A 13,254-nucleotide genomic window follows, 5' to 3' on the forward strand; every position below is an offset into this window, starting at 1 on the left:
AATTATACAGGTTTACAAAGGCATGGAACTGCGCTTCAGACTTCAGGACCTCCAGCATGGCTGGCAGTCGACTATTTTGGTAAGAGGAAAGTGAAGTGTGTCCCTCGAGCATTGGAGCCGCACAAGACAAAGGATTTTCTGAGACTCACAGAAACACCATCCTCCACCAGCTGTGCTCACATCACTATCAGGAATATAATCCAACTAGAACAGATAGCTGTCTTTTCTGCAAGGTCACATGATTCTGGCATTTAATGGAGCTGCAAATGTAACAGTTAAACTATTACCTAAGCTTACAAACAACTTCTGTGTAAGTATATTGAAACATAGAATATATATACATCTTCTGCTAATAAAAGTCATAGGAAACCAATAGATAAGCTTAGATTTTGACATGAATAAAACTAAAAACCTTTTTAATGTAACCACCATCTGTTGTTATATGAAATGAAATGACGGATTATATCCAGTAAAAGCAGTCATTTCAAGATAGATTGTATCCAGTACAAAGCAGTCACTTTGTAAAAATAGCACTGTACAATCAAAGAAATAAAATAATATTTCCACTATTTTTTATTGAAACAATAAAAAAATGTGACTGTTTTAGGAAAGTAATACTCTGAAACAAAAACTATAAAAATTTGACATAATGGATAATTATGTTATAAAATGGCTTCCACTGGAACTTCTTTAAACATCAAGCTTTCCCAGACCATTTAAAATGTTACTAAAATTAATTTACACGCAACATTTCCATCAATAAACTAGTATAGTTATATGTAGGCTAACAGTGAGGTAGCCCCAATAATTCAGAAATGGAAGAAAAAATAGTACCATCTGAAAATCAGACTATAAAATTCAACAAAATTAACAAAGGTAGAGACATACAACCTAGAGACAAAATGAATCAAAGATCACTACAACCACAAAGAGTTGACACTAACATAATGGAAGATGTCAATGTAAAATGAATTACCGAGCATCTGTTAGTTACTTGCACTAGTTGCTAAGGAACACAGCGCTAGCAAAACCAGACATTGTTCTGGGCACTCTTGGAGCTTCCAGTCTAGTTAGGGATACTATCAAATAATGAGAGAAATAACAATACAGTTGAAACTTTGACAAGTGCTCTGAAAGAAGGGTGCCAGGTGTTGTGAGAATATATGACAGAAGGATGTCATACGGTCTGGGAGTTTGGGGAAGAGCTCTTAGGAAGTACTGTTTTGAACTGACATCTGAAAAATAAATAGGAGTTTTAGGAGACGAAGTAAGGGTAGAGGACGAACTTTTAGGTAAACAGAAGATCATATGCAAAGGACCTGAAGTGGAGGGAACATGGATTGTTCTAGTATGTCAGACAATCACAGTGCAGAGAGTAGAACAAAAAGATGTTAAAAAAAATTCGTCCTGATTTTGTTTAATTTTAGTGTGATTCTCAGGTGGCACTTCTGCCCCCACATAACTAATACAAATGCACTAATGGGAAAGTTGCATGTAAATTGAGTTTTTAAAGTCAAAGTTTAAATGGTGTAAGTAGGTAGGAAACAGGAGATCAGTTTCGAGGCTAAAGTATTAATGGAAGGGTGAGATGATGGTACTTTTCACTATGGAAGCAGTGATGGAGATAAAAGTAATGGAAACACAAAGGTAAATCTGAAAGACTCGGTGACAGTTTAATTATGGTGACTGGAGGAAGAGATCTGGTGTCAAGAGTTATGCCTATGTTCCTGAGCTCACATGACTGAGTAATAATGGTGTCAATCACAGAGACAGGTAATATTAAAGGAGGACAAGGGTATTTTTTTGAGAAGGTGGGGAGGTAAGAGGGCTTAGGAAGAGATCATTAACTCTCTTTTGGATATGCTGGATTTAAAATGCCTTTGAGACATCTAAGTGGAGATGCAGAGTAGGCGTGTAGATTTAGGAGTCTGGAGGTCAGGGCTAGAAAAAATGCATTTGAGAGCCAATGGTATATAGTAACTGAAGCCCTATGCACAAAAGAGATGGTCTTAGGGAGAGACAGTACACAGAAAAGAGAAACAGCCTTAAGGAATGGCTACAATTAACGCCACAGTAAGGAACATGAGCGTATAAAGTCCATTGATGCCAAGAGAAGAATATTTTGAGCAACAGAAAGTATTCAACAATGTGGAAAATGTCAAAATGAAGATAAAAAATGTCAGTTTAATTAATAATATGGCGGTCACTGATGATCCACTTCAGTGAAACTGTGGGAGTAGAAATCAGATTGGCTGTGTTAAGAGTGAGTGGTGCAGAAGAATGCAGACTTGGGAGCCGAGAAACACCTTTGGAGTGGGGATTGGGAAAAGACAATGAATGAGGAGAGAAGACAGATGAAGGAAGACAGTTGCAGGGAAAGGTGGGTTTGAGGAAGGTTCATTTTATATTTAAAGATAAGATTTGAGCCTGTTTAAATGCCAATGGAAAGGTGCCATAGAAGAGGAAGATGATAAATATGTGAAAGAAAAGAGATAAGAGGAAAAAGTTCCTGAGAAGGCAGGAGTTGAAAATCCAAAGACTAGGAAGGCAGGCAGAATGTTTCCTAGTAGGCAGGAGAGGTAGTTCCTATGATAACTACTGTTTTCCCTGTGAAGGAGGAGGTGGAGTTTTAGAGGAAGCAAGATAAGGGTTGACATAATTACTTCTAATAGAGGGAGAATGGGGGATCCGGAGACACACAGTAGGCATGCAAGACTGCCAGGCCCATTTGATGATGACTAGGATCAAGTTAAAAAACAAACAAACCTACTGTTTATTATGCATTAATCACTTGTCATCTATTAATTTATTTAACCCTCATACCAACTCTCTGAGGTAAGTACTCATAGAGCACCTATTATCCCCATTTCATAGATGAAGAAACTGAGGCACAGGGAAGCTACGTATCTGGCCTTAGGTAACATACCTAGTAAAAGACAGAGCCAGACCTGGGATCCCAACCCAGGTAGTCTGACTCCAGAGCCTAAACTAACGTTTTAACACTTAACTACTTGTTTTCTTATTTACTCCCCTTTATTCTTTCATCGATCCTAGGCTACAGGCCTGCCTGCACTCTGATCACTGTCCAAAACTACAGCTAACACTGACTAAGGACGCTATTTCTGAGGCGTACGAAGGAATAATCCTAGTGTCCTCATTCCTATTGTTGCTGGATAACTTAACCCAAAGTTTTCTAGCCTAGGACTGAAAAAAATGTTTTCTGTTGAGGTATTTACAAAGCACAAAATTCACTGATTTTAATGATTTTTAGTAAATTTATTGCGTGTCATCATAACCCAGTTTTAGAACATTTTTGTCATTCTAATAAGATCCCCTGTGCTCATTTACAGTTAATCCTCATCACCACCCACAGCCCCAGGTAACTACTAATCTAATTTCTGTCTTTATAAATTTGCCTTTTCTGTACATTTTCTTATAAATGGAGTATGTGCACTTACGTGTCTGGCTTCTTTTACTTAGCATAATGTTTCTGAGGTTAATCCATGTTATAGTATGCATTATTAATTTGTTTCTTTTCATTGCCAAACAATACTTCACTGAGGGAGCTAGCTCATTTGTTTATTCATTCACCAGTGGATACATATTGGCATTGTTTCTACCTTCGGGCTATTGTGAGTAATGCTGCCAAGAACACTCCAGTTAAAGTCTTTGTGTACACATAGGTTTTCATTTCTCTTGGACAGATACTGAGTTTCCCTGAAAATAAGACCGGGCCATATATTAATTTTTGCTCCAAAAGACGCATTAGGGCTTATATTCAGGGGATGTCATCCTGAAAAATGATGCTAGAGCTTATTTTCTGATTAGGTCTTATTTTCAGGGAAACACAGTACCGAGGAGTGGAACTGCTGGGTCACATGGTAACTCTATGTTAAATATTTTGAGGAACTGACAAATTGTTTTCCAAGTGCCTGTACCATTTTACAGTCTCACCAGCAGTGTATTTATCTACATCCTTGCCAATGAGTGTTTCTGTCTTTACGATTATAGCCATCCTAATGGGTGTGAAGTAGTATCTTATTGTGGTTTTGATTTATATTTCCCTAACGACTAGTGATGTTGAGCATATTTTCATGTGCTTATTAGCCATTCCTGCATCTTTTTCGGTGAAATGTCTATTCAAATCTTTTGCCCATTTTAAATTAGGTTGTCTCCTTATTAATAAGTCATAAGGGTACTTTGCATAAAATTTTAATAAATATTTCTCACTGGCTATTTTCCAGAGATTTTAAAACCAAGCTACAGTTTTCCTTACAGCTCCTTAAATAACCTGTGAGAAAAGATATACAAGAAAGTGGTAACACTGGTTGCCTCATATATCCTTTTGTAACTTTTGGTATTTTAATCACATGCAATAATTATAGCCCTTGCATTACGTCCAGCATCTAGATCCTAAACTAGTTGTTAGCAGGTAGGACGAAGACAGTGCTATCAGCAATATGCTTGGTGGTGGGGAAATTACTTGGCAGAAATCTTTTCTTGTCTACACTGCATATGAACTAATTTATGTATTCATTCCCAGTTTTCTCCATTTTCTCACTTCTCCCTTTGATGTGTATTAGAAAAGTGACAATAATGGAATAAAGAAACTTCAAACAGCAAAATTTAAAAAAAGGGCTTTGGTTCTTTCTTAAATGTGACATGGCACCTTCCTTTAGTTTATATTCACTTAACTATTAGACTAAATGTAACAATTTTAGGCTCTGACTAATATAAGCATTTTTATAACAAAAGAAAACAAGAAGATATTGGATCACAATGGCAGATAGTTGGTCCCAAATCCAATTGATATGAGTAAGTTTTGAACAAATACAAAAAACATAAATGAATCTCTAACCTTCAAAAAACTTATAACCATGCTGTAAAATGAGGATTGCTATTAACGAAAGACAATTTCTTAGGACTTTTCAAAGGGCAGAAAATTGGTAAAATTTGGAAATATAGGCAGAGAGGACGTTGTACTGAGCAAATAACAAAAGTCAGGATAGTAATATTAATAGCAAACAAAGTAAAATTCAAGGTGAAGAGCATTAAATGGAATAAGGAGGGATATTTTGCACAAATAAAACAGTCAATCAACTAGAAAAAAATGTGAATATTGATTTAGAAATATGAAAATGTGTTAGATGCAGCCAAACAGTAATAATCAGAATATAAGAAAGATGGGGGTTGGAGAACTAACTGTAACTAAGGAAGCTAGAAAAACAACAGCATCCAAAACTCAAAACAGGCCAGTCCGGTGGCTCAGGTGGTTGGAGCTGTGTGCTCCTAACTCCAAAGGCTGCGGGTTCGATTCCCACATGGGCCAGTGGGCTCTCAACCACAAGGGTACTGGTTCAACTCCTTGAGTCCCTCAAGGGATGGTGGGCTCTGCCCCCTGAAACTAACATTGAACAGGGCACCTTGAGCTGAGCTGCCGCTGAGCTCCCACATGGCTCAGTTGGCTGGAGTGCGTCCTCTCAACCACAAGGTTGCCTATTCGACTCCCACACGGGATGGTGGGCTGTGCCCCCTGCAACTAGCAACGGCAACTGGACCTGGAGCTGAGCTGCGCCCTCCACAACTAAGACTGAAAGGACAACAACTTGAAGCTGAACGGCACCCTCCACAACTAAGATTGAAAGGACAACAACTTGACTTGGAAAAAAGTCCTGGAAGTATACACTGTTCCCCAATAAAGTCCTGTTCCCCTTCCCCAATTAAATCTTAAAAAAAACACACAACACACTTATATTAAAAAAAACCCCAAAAAACAAAATACAAAACAAAACTCAAAACAGAAAACACCAAGCAAAAATATAAAATGTAGTGCTGTGCAATAAAAACAAAAAGCTGCTTCTTTTAAAATAATTAAAAGAGTGCAGTAAGTATGATTATGGAAAAAAGACACAGACAAACTATACTGGGAAGCCAAATGAGTCATAACCAGAATACTGCATACAACAATGCCAATGAAACTGAAATGGGAGCAAAGAGATACTGTTTTTGTTCTGTTTTGTCCATAAGAGTCAACATTGCGAAATGGGAGTGCCAAAAAAATTTATACACGACTTGTATTCATCTTTTGTTATTGGTATATATTGAGTATATACACTGGAGGTGCCAAAACATTTATACACATGACTTGTATTCATCTTTTGTTATCGGTATATATCGAGTATTACAATTTTAATACAGTTTTTTCCTTGCTTAAAATGTCTACATTTTTTTGGCACCCTCTGTATTACAAATATTTGGTTTATATTAGCTTAAGACCATTAGGTTAAACGGCTTTTAGGAATGACTATTGTACTTAAACTGCCTACTTAATGAATACATGTTTCCACATATTTCAAATTCAGATGCACTGAAGCCAAAGCGGCTAAAATATTTTAAAAGTCAGGCACGGTTGAAAACATTCTTAAAAAGAATAAATGAGCTAATAAACTTCTGGACTCTATTTTTCAAAAATTATACTTTTGACATTTGAAACAGTTGTCTTTCCTGTGTGTAGAGAGAGGTGTCTGCACTAAGTCTTTGGTTATAAACAAAACTGTTCATTATTTCAGCAAATACTCCTAAAATGAGTACATGGGTGGAAAATATGTGCTGGTAATGATAGGACATGCCGAATTTGTTTTGTATACAAGTTTTCTCTCATTATAAAAGCTGTACAGTTACTATAAAAAAATTCAAAACAAATGGCCAAAGTAAAAAAACAAGGAGGGATTAAGGATGGTTATTCACATTTTCAAATGATTTCTCATGTGCATGTTTACGTGTGTGCAGCTTTTAAAAAATGGGATCAAAGTGTGCATACTATTTTGTATATCGTAAACATTTTTAAATATAAATGTTTCATGTTTTTAGTCATTATGTTCAGAAAATGGCAGTATGACAATGTTTCATTCTTTGCATTCTTTTTTTTCCCATTAGGTCTGTGATGAGCGTCTATCTGGCTGTGTATTTGAAACTTTCCACTGATGCTTCTCAAGTTTGTCCTCAAATACTGGGCCAATTTTTCCTAGCAACAAGTCTGTTCTTTATTGTTCAATGTGGATTTTTATTTAGCTTTAAAAAAAAATCCTCTAGTCCTTCTTTACTCATTTTCCTTTACATTTCATCCTGATGCTATTTCATCCTAGTCCTTAGGACTCTGCTCCTGTTGCACAGACAGGTCTTCCTGTAGTTGACTTAAGAAGCAGATACTTTCCTGAAAATTTATTTTCCTCAAGACTCCCAGATGCTACTCTCTTTTCCTTATTCAGTGATAGTTTAGTTAAGACCCATGTAGGTTTTCTTTTTGTTCACCTATAAACAAGGTGAGAAGTGTCCAAATTCAGTGGCTGTCAATAGAGAGGTGAGGGGATGGTCTGTTAACTTACACTCCACCCTTCTGTATGGTGAGCAAAACCGAATTTCAGATACTTGGTTGCAGGGCTGACAGATATGCACAAGCCTCAGTAATAGTTTCTAGTGGTATGAATATACTGTATTTGTGTTCCACTGAAATAGTACCTTCCTCTTACTCCCACTGCTTGGTCCTGTACTCAGTGATAGTATATTAAACATGACTTTTTCTAGCATGTGCTGCTTCTAATGTTTTAGCTGTCCTCAAGCTCCTCTCAAGTTCTTTATTAATCATTATCAAGGCATAATTATTAAATCAATCTGGATTGTAGAGGAAGATAAGTATAAGCATCTTCTAAATTATGGCTGTAGCTCTTTTAAATGTTTTCTTTTCATCACAGTTATACATTTAAATAACCATTAGTTCTAAAGGCTCGTGACAATAAACCGTGGTCTCTCACACTTGCCTGCCCTGTCCCATTTCTTGCTGTCTAAAGAACAAGAACATTTTCATCTCTTTCAGAGGATTTTTTTTGGGGGGAGGATGGGAGGGTGAGGGTGGACACACTTACCTATCTCTAAATAACCTGCTTGTATTGCTAGTTCTGCAGTCTTCAGCTTAACGCATAATTGACTGATTTCCTACTATGTAAGATGAGGACGGGGTTCTCTTTTACTAGCAGCCCACCTACACTCATCCTGTTCCTCCTTCCTTCCAATACTGCTTTAGAGTTAGATACATTTTTCATTTACATTATTTTGACTATTAAATTCTAATCATGGCTGATAGGTGTTATACTGTGATTGTTTTCCTTTACAACAACTTCTTGCTGTCCATGTGTTAAAGGTTATCATTTTTGTTTTGTGTATTTGGTGTTGTGTATTTATGACATCAGTTTCTCTCCTGTAAATATCCTTTCCTTTCAATAAATTCAAAAACATTTTAAGTATTCTACTGATTTCACCTTCTTACTTAGACTCATCTCTCCTGAAATCTTCTCAATTGTTCCAATATGGGCTGGTTACTTTGTCTATCATTTGTCTTATAATCTCCCTTCATCTTCATTCTGGGGAATCTTTCATCTCTTTCTCTTACATTGTATTCTCTATGTCTTGGATCCCAAATCTTCATTTCTCTAGCTTTACATTTCCATTTAGTTTAAATATATCCTCTAATTGCTTCCAGAAAATGGTTCACAAAAAATACGTATGTTTGAGACTTGACCTACCTGAAAATATATTCTATTTTCAAATTTAATAAGCAGTTTGACTAGAGGTAAATTTATAGCCTGGTATGGTATAATAAAAAAATATACTCAGTCTGTGTCCCTTTGTTTCTTGCACGGAACTTCAAAAACTTTGGAATTTGTGTTTGTGTGCAAATCAGGTGACTCAAGGAGGGCACCTAGATTACTTCAGAATGGATGATGGTCACCAGAAAGATCAACCATGTGACTAAAGGGTTGGAACTTTGGGCCAAACTGGCCTCCAGGGAGGGGAGGGAGCTGGAAATTTAATTCAATCATATATCTCCTTATTTAATCAAGCATGCTTACACAATGAAACCCTAATAAAAACTCTGGACACCAAAGCTCACAGCAGCATCCTGGCTGATGAACACATTTGGAGAGTGATGAGTCCAGATTCTTCAAGGACAGAGCATGCAAGCCCTGCATCCCCCATTGCTCACTTTCTTCAGATCTTGCCCTGTATGTTTCTTCATTTGGCTGTTTCTGATCTGCATCCTTTATAATAAACCTGTCATTGTTAGTGTAGAACTTTCAGTGTGTATGAGTCATTCTAGTGAATTACTGAACCTAAGGGGGTTGTGAGAAGCCCCAAATTTGTTAGCTAGCTGGGCAGAACTTTGGGTGGCCTGGCATCTAAAATAGGGGCAGTCTGATGAAGGACTCTGCCTTTAATCTGTAGGGTCTATGCTAACTCCAGGCAGTTAGTTTCGGGTTGAATTGTACTGTAGTATATCCACTTGGGGTGGAATTTATAGCATGCTGGGCAGAGTGCAGGTGGTTTGGGGGCACCCCAAAACTTGCAGCTGGCTCCTCAAGCGAGGGCAGTCTTGTGAATGATTTTACCCTTAAATGTGGAGTACACAGTAACTCTGGGTATTTATTATTAGAATTAATTTGTAGGATAGCCAGTCATGTCAGAGAACTGATGTTGGTACATAGTTGGGAATAATTTTCTTTCGGAAGTTTTAAGAAATTGCTACTCTACTTCGCAGCTTCCAGTGCTACTGTTTATATATCTAAAGACATTTGTGTGAAATTTGTTTTCCTCACCTTCTCTAGAAGGTGTTAGAATTTTTTCTTTATCCCTACTGAGATTAAATTTTACCATGATGTGCCTAGTATGGAATTGTTTTCATCTGTGATGTTGGGTAATAGAGAGGCCATTTTATCTGGAAAACTATGCCCCTCAGTTCTGGGGAATTTTGATTTATTTCTTATGAAGATTCCTCCCTTTAGTTTCTCCATTCTTTCTGGATTTCCTTTATATTTGGATATTGAAGCCTTCTAGAATGATTCTCTAATTTTCTCACCTTTTCTATTTTCCATCTCATTACCTTTTGTTCTACTTTCTGAGAAATTTTTAACCTTTCTAGAAATGAGTTTTCAGAAATGAGTTTTTCATTTCTGTGATCACAATGTTAATTTCCAAGAATTCTTTCAATTTTCTGAATGTTCCTTTTGTATACTATAGTTTTCTTGCTTTTTGGATGCATTACCTTTTATCTGAGAATACTAATGTTAGCTTTATTTTTTAAAGTTTTCTTCTTCCAGCATAGTATCTATCTTCATTAAATATTTCTTATTAGAAATTTAAAATGTCTGGTGGTCTTTAGCTGTCCATCCATATTTATGAGTGGGCTACCTATGAAAAAGTGAAGTGAAGCTCTATGCCTGAGGGATGGAGTTTGTCAATTATAGCTGTCCTGTGAGGTGGTCCAGGGGGTTGTTTTATTGGGGAATCCTCCAATGTCAGTATCTTTAGGTGTTTTTTTTTGGGTTAGTCACATTTCTTAGAGAAGTTGCTTCCAGAAACTTACCTGTATTATAAGCCTGGATGCCAGTGAGGGTATCAGCATTCAATAAGTAAATATTCACTTAATTTAGTTTTTAGCATGGCACACCTCCAACTTGAATTACATTGGACTTAATAATACCTGAAAACCATTTGTTTTAGCCTTTCAGGGATAAATCTCTCATCTTTTGCTGGGAATGGAAAAGAGAAGTCACCTAGCTATGCAGAACTGAAGAGAGGATGTGGGGGCTCCACCTGCTACCTAACAAATTTTCAATCATCCTCTTGCTTTTAGCCCCTTTTTTATCCTCATACACAGAGGTACCTAATATAACCTTCTGGAACCTTTTAGGATTCCACAGTACAAAACAAGTTACTTCATGACTTCCTACTGCTGATTTGGGGTAAACTCTCTACCATATGCTAGAAGAGTGCATTTATTTACCTGCTCTGTAGCTCCCCAAATTTTACCGATGTCACCTCCTCTGGTCTTCGTGCCTTTTTCATTTTATCCTTTTAATGTCATTTTAATGAGGTTTGTGGAGTAAGCATAGGTAAATGTGTATGATCAATTTTTACTATGGATTACACACAAGGAAATAGCTTATTTACTAGTAGATAATACCCAAATTAAGTTAGTTACCTGCTTGTATGTAAATTAATAACTGAAGGAAGGTATCTGTATTTACGGGTCTATAAATTTTAACTACCTAAAAGTTATGAAGCAATCAAAGTAGTCAAGGTTTTTGATAATTCAATTTTAAGGAAAAAACTTCTAAACACCTATATTTCAATGATGCCACATTAATTATACATATTTTCTTTTATTAGAGAAACTACCTATTTATACCGGCAAACAATAAAGACAATTTACTAACCTCTGCTTCTGTTGTTTGGGACTGCAAAAGCTGTCGTATACGAAGTATGTCCTTCTCTATTTGCTGAATTCTGGTTACTCTTCGCTAAAATAAAATAAGTGACCAAATTAGATTTTTATTAAAAACATTAGTGTAAATAATCATACTATGGCTACCACTTGGCAGCTAAGAGTTACGCCAAACCATTCTTATATAAGAAGTTACTTATGTATATATATTCACATACCGACATTGGGATCAGCTCAACTTTTTAAATGCATGTAACCTTACAAATACGTCATATATCAAATTGTACGATGCATATAGTATGGAAACTGGTATTTAAAAGTTATTTTCAAAATGTATTTTAACAAAGAGAAAATGATACCTGAATTTAATCTTTTATTTTAATCCAGATAGCAATGTAATGTAATGGATTTATATAAAGCATGGTATGCCTGTTAAGGGAAAGAGCATCTGATTTCTTTTAATAAGCATCAGGGTTTAAACAGTAGGATTAACCTTCCCCCTAATTATTCCTGTTACATTTCCGTAGTGCTTTCAGATTTAGCTTCCCCGAATACCTACTGCAGATAAAGATTACTTTTATTCCTAACACTGTGTTCACAATGATGGCAGAGCTTTTGCTTACCCCTATCCTGAGACCACCACGTGAAGAGAAAGCTGTAACTACAGATCAAACAATGTGGAACTGAAACTGTGGAAAAAGTGCTTTTAGAAAAAGGAAGATTTTGCTTTAATTTTTATAAATACTACTGGAAGTGACAAAATCAAATCTCTTGTATATAAAAACCTTGTCAATTACAATTATTTTAAATTAGCTTTATGACAGATCAAATACATAGGTTTTAAAAACAGGTACTGTCAATGTTGTATCATTTTCTGCAATAATTCTACAGTTGACATCTACGATTGAAGTAACAAAAACTGCATTATAAGAATAATTGTTTTGATGGGGGAAAAATGTCAGAACCTAGATCGAGTCATTTCCAAACTTTTTGATTATGCGCACCATCAATAAAAGATTACTGAGCATGTATACCCCAGTCGATAAATAAAAATACTGTAACAAATAAGTATTTTTACATAAGTATTTAAATAACTTTAAGTATATATAGCTATACAACGTACATATAAAATCTCCCCTTTGATCATATCTAATTTTCTTTAAACAAAAAAATCCTCCTGATTTTTATTACCATGGTAAAAATGCTTATTGCTGCTATTATCCAGTATTAACAATAAACAAACACAGTAAAGCTCAAAGAAGTTGTGCTCCCCTCACCCATCTCTCCCCCAAAAAATGATTCCTTCCTTCCTCCATAGATCTCTTCCTAACTTCCTTTCAACACTATAACTACACTGATTCTCTATCATGGTTCTGAAAATAGTGAACTTAATTAAGGTAAATAATATTCTCTACTTAACAAATCCTACCAAGTCTAATTTACATCATGAAAACATGCTGAATGAGAAATGCCTGTACTTCTGGTAGCTTTCTACAAAGATGAGTGATCACTTCCACAATCAGATGGTAAATATTTCTTGGCTTTACAGAAACAACCAAACTACACAAAATTACTGATTTTGTAATATTTGACTGTTTTCCCCTTTTTCTATATAACGAATACCTCTCTGCCAATAATGTCCTAAATTAAAATTTTTAATCTTTAGAGGATGAAAATAGGAAATTATATCTAATATTCCTCTACATGATACTACATTTTTTGTATTACCAATATGTCACTAACTCCTGAAGTCAAATCTATGTCTTAATGTCCACTGAGGTAGATGATTTCTCACATGACAACCTTCGGGCTTCTGTTTCTCAACACGAAAATAGAAGAAGCCAGTAGTATTTCTTTTACTTTCTATATGACAATTTTGAGTATTTATTAAATTATGTTCAATAAAATATGCTTAATTGTTCAGGAGTATGGAGTTGGTGTAACTTCTGAAAGATAGATTTTAAAAAATTATAGTA

General features: G+C 35.8%; 1 protein-coding gene across 19 annotated transcripts in view; it reads right to left on the reverse strand.

Annotated features, from left to right (window-relative positions):
- APC (APC regulator of WNT signaling pathway) overlaps positions 1 to 13,254 on the reverse strand; it is a 241,039-nt gene that overhangs the window by 36,015 nt on the left and 191,770 nt on the right. For all 19 annotated transcript variants that reach the window (XM_074328601.1, XM_019727779.2, XM_019727781.2 and 16 more), the window contains one exon: positions 11,271 to 11,354. In XM_074328601.1, the coding sequence (XP_074184702.1) occupies positions 11,271 to 11,354 (84 nt within the window). The remainder of the gene's footprint in view (positions 1 to 11,270; positions 11,355 to 13,254) is intronic.

Source organism: Rhinolophus sinicus, linkage group LG03 (genome assembly GCF_036562045.2).
Source record: "Rhinolophus sinicus isolate RSC01 linkage group LG03, ASM3656204v1, whole genome shotgun sequence".
NCBI classification, from domain to species: Eukaryota; Metazoa; Chordata; class Mammalia; order Chiroptera; family Rhinolophidae; genus Rhinolophus; species Rhinolophus sinicus.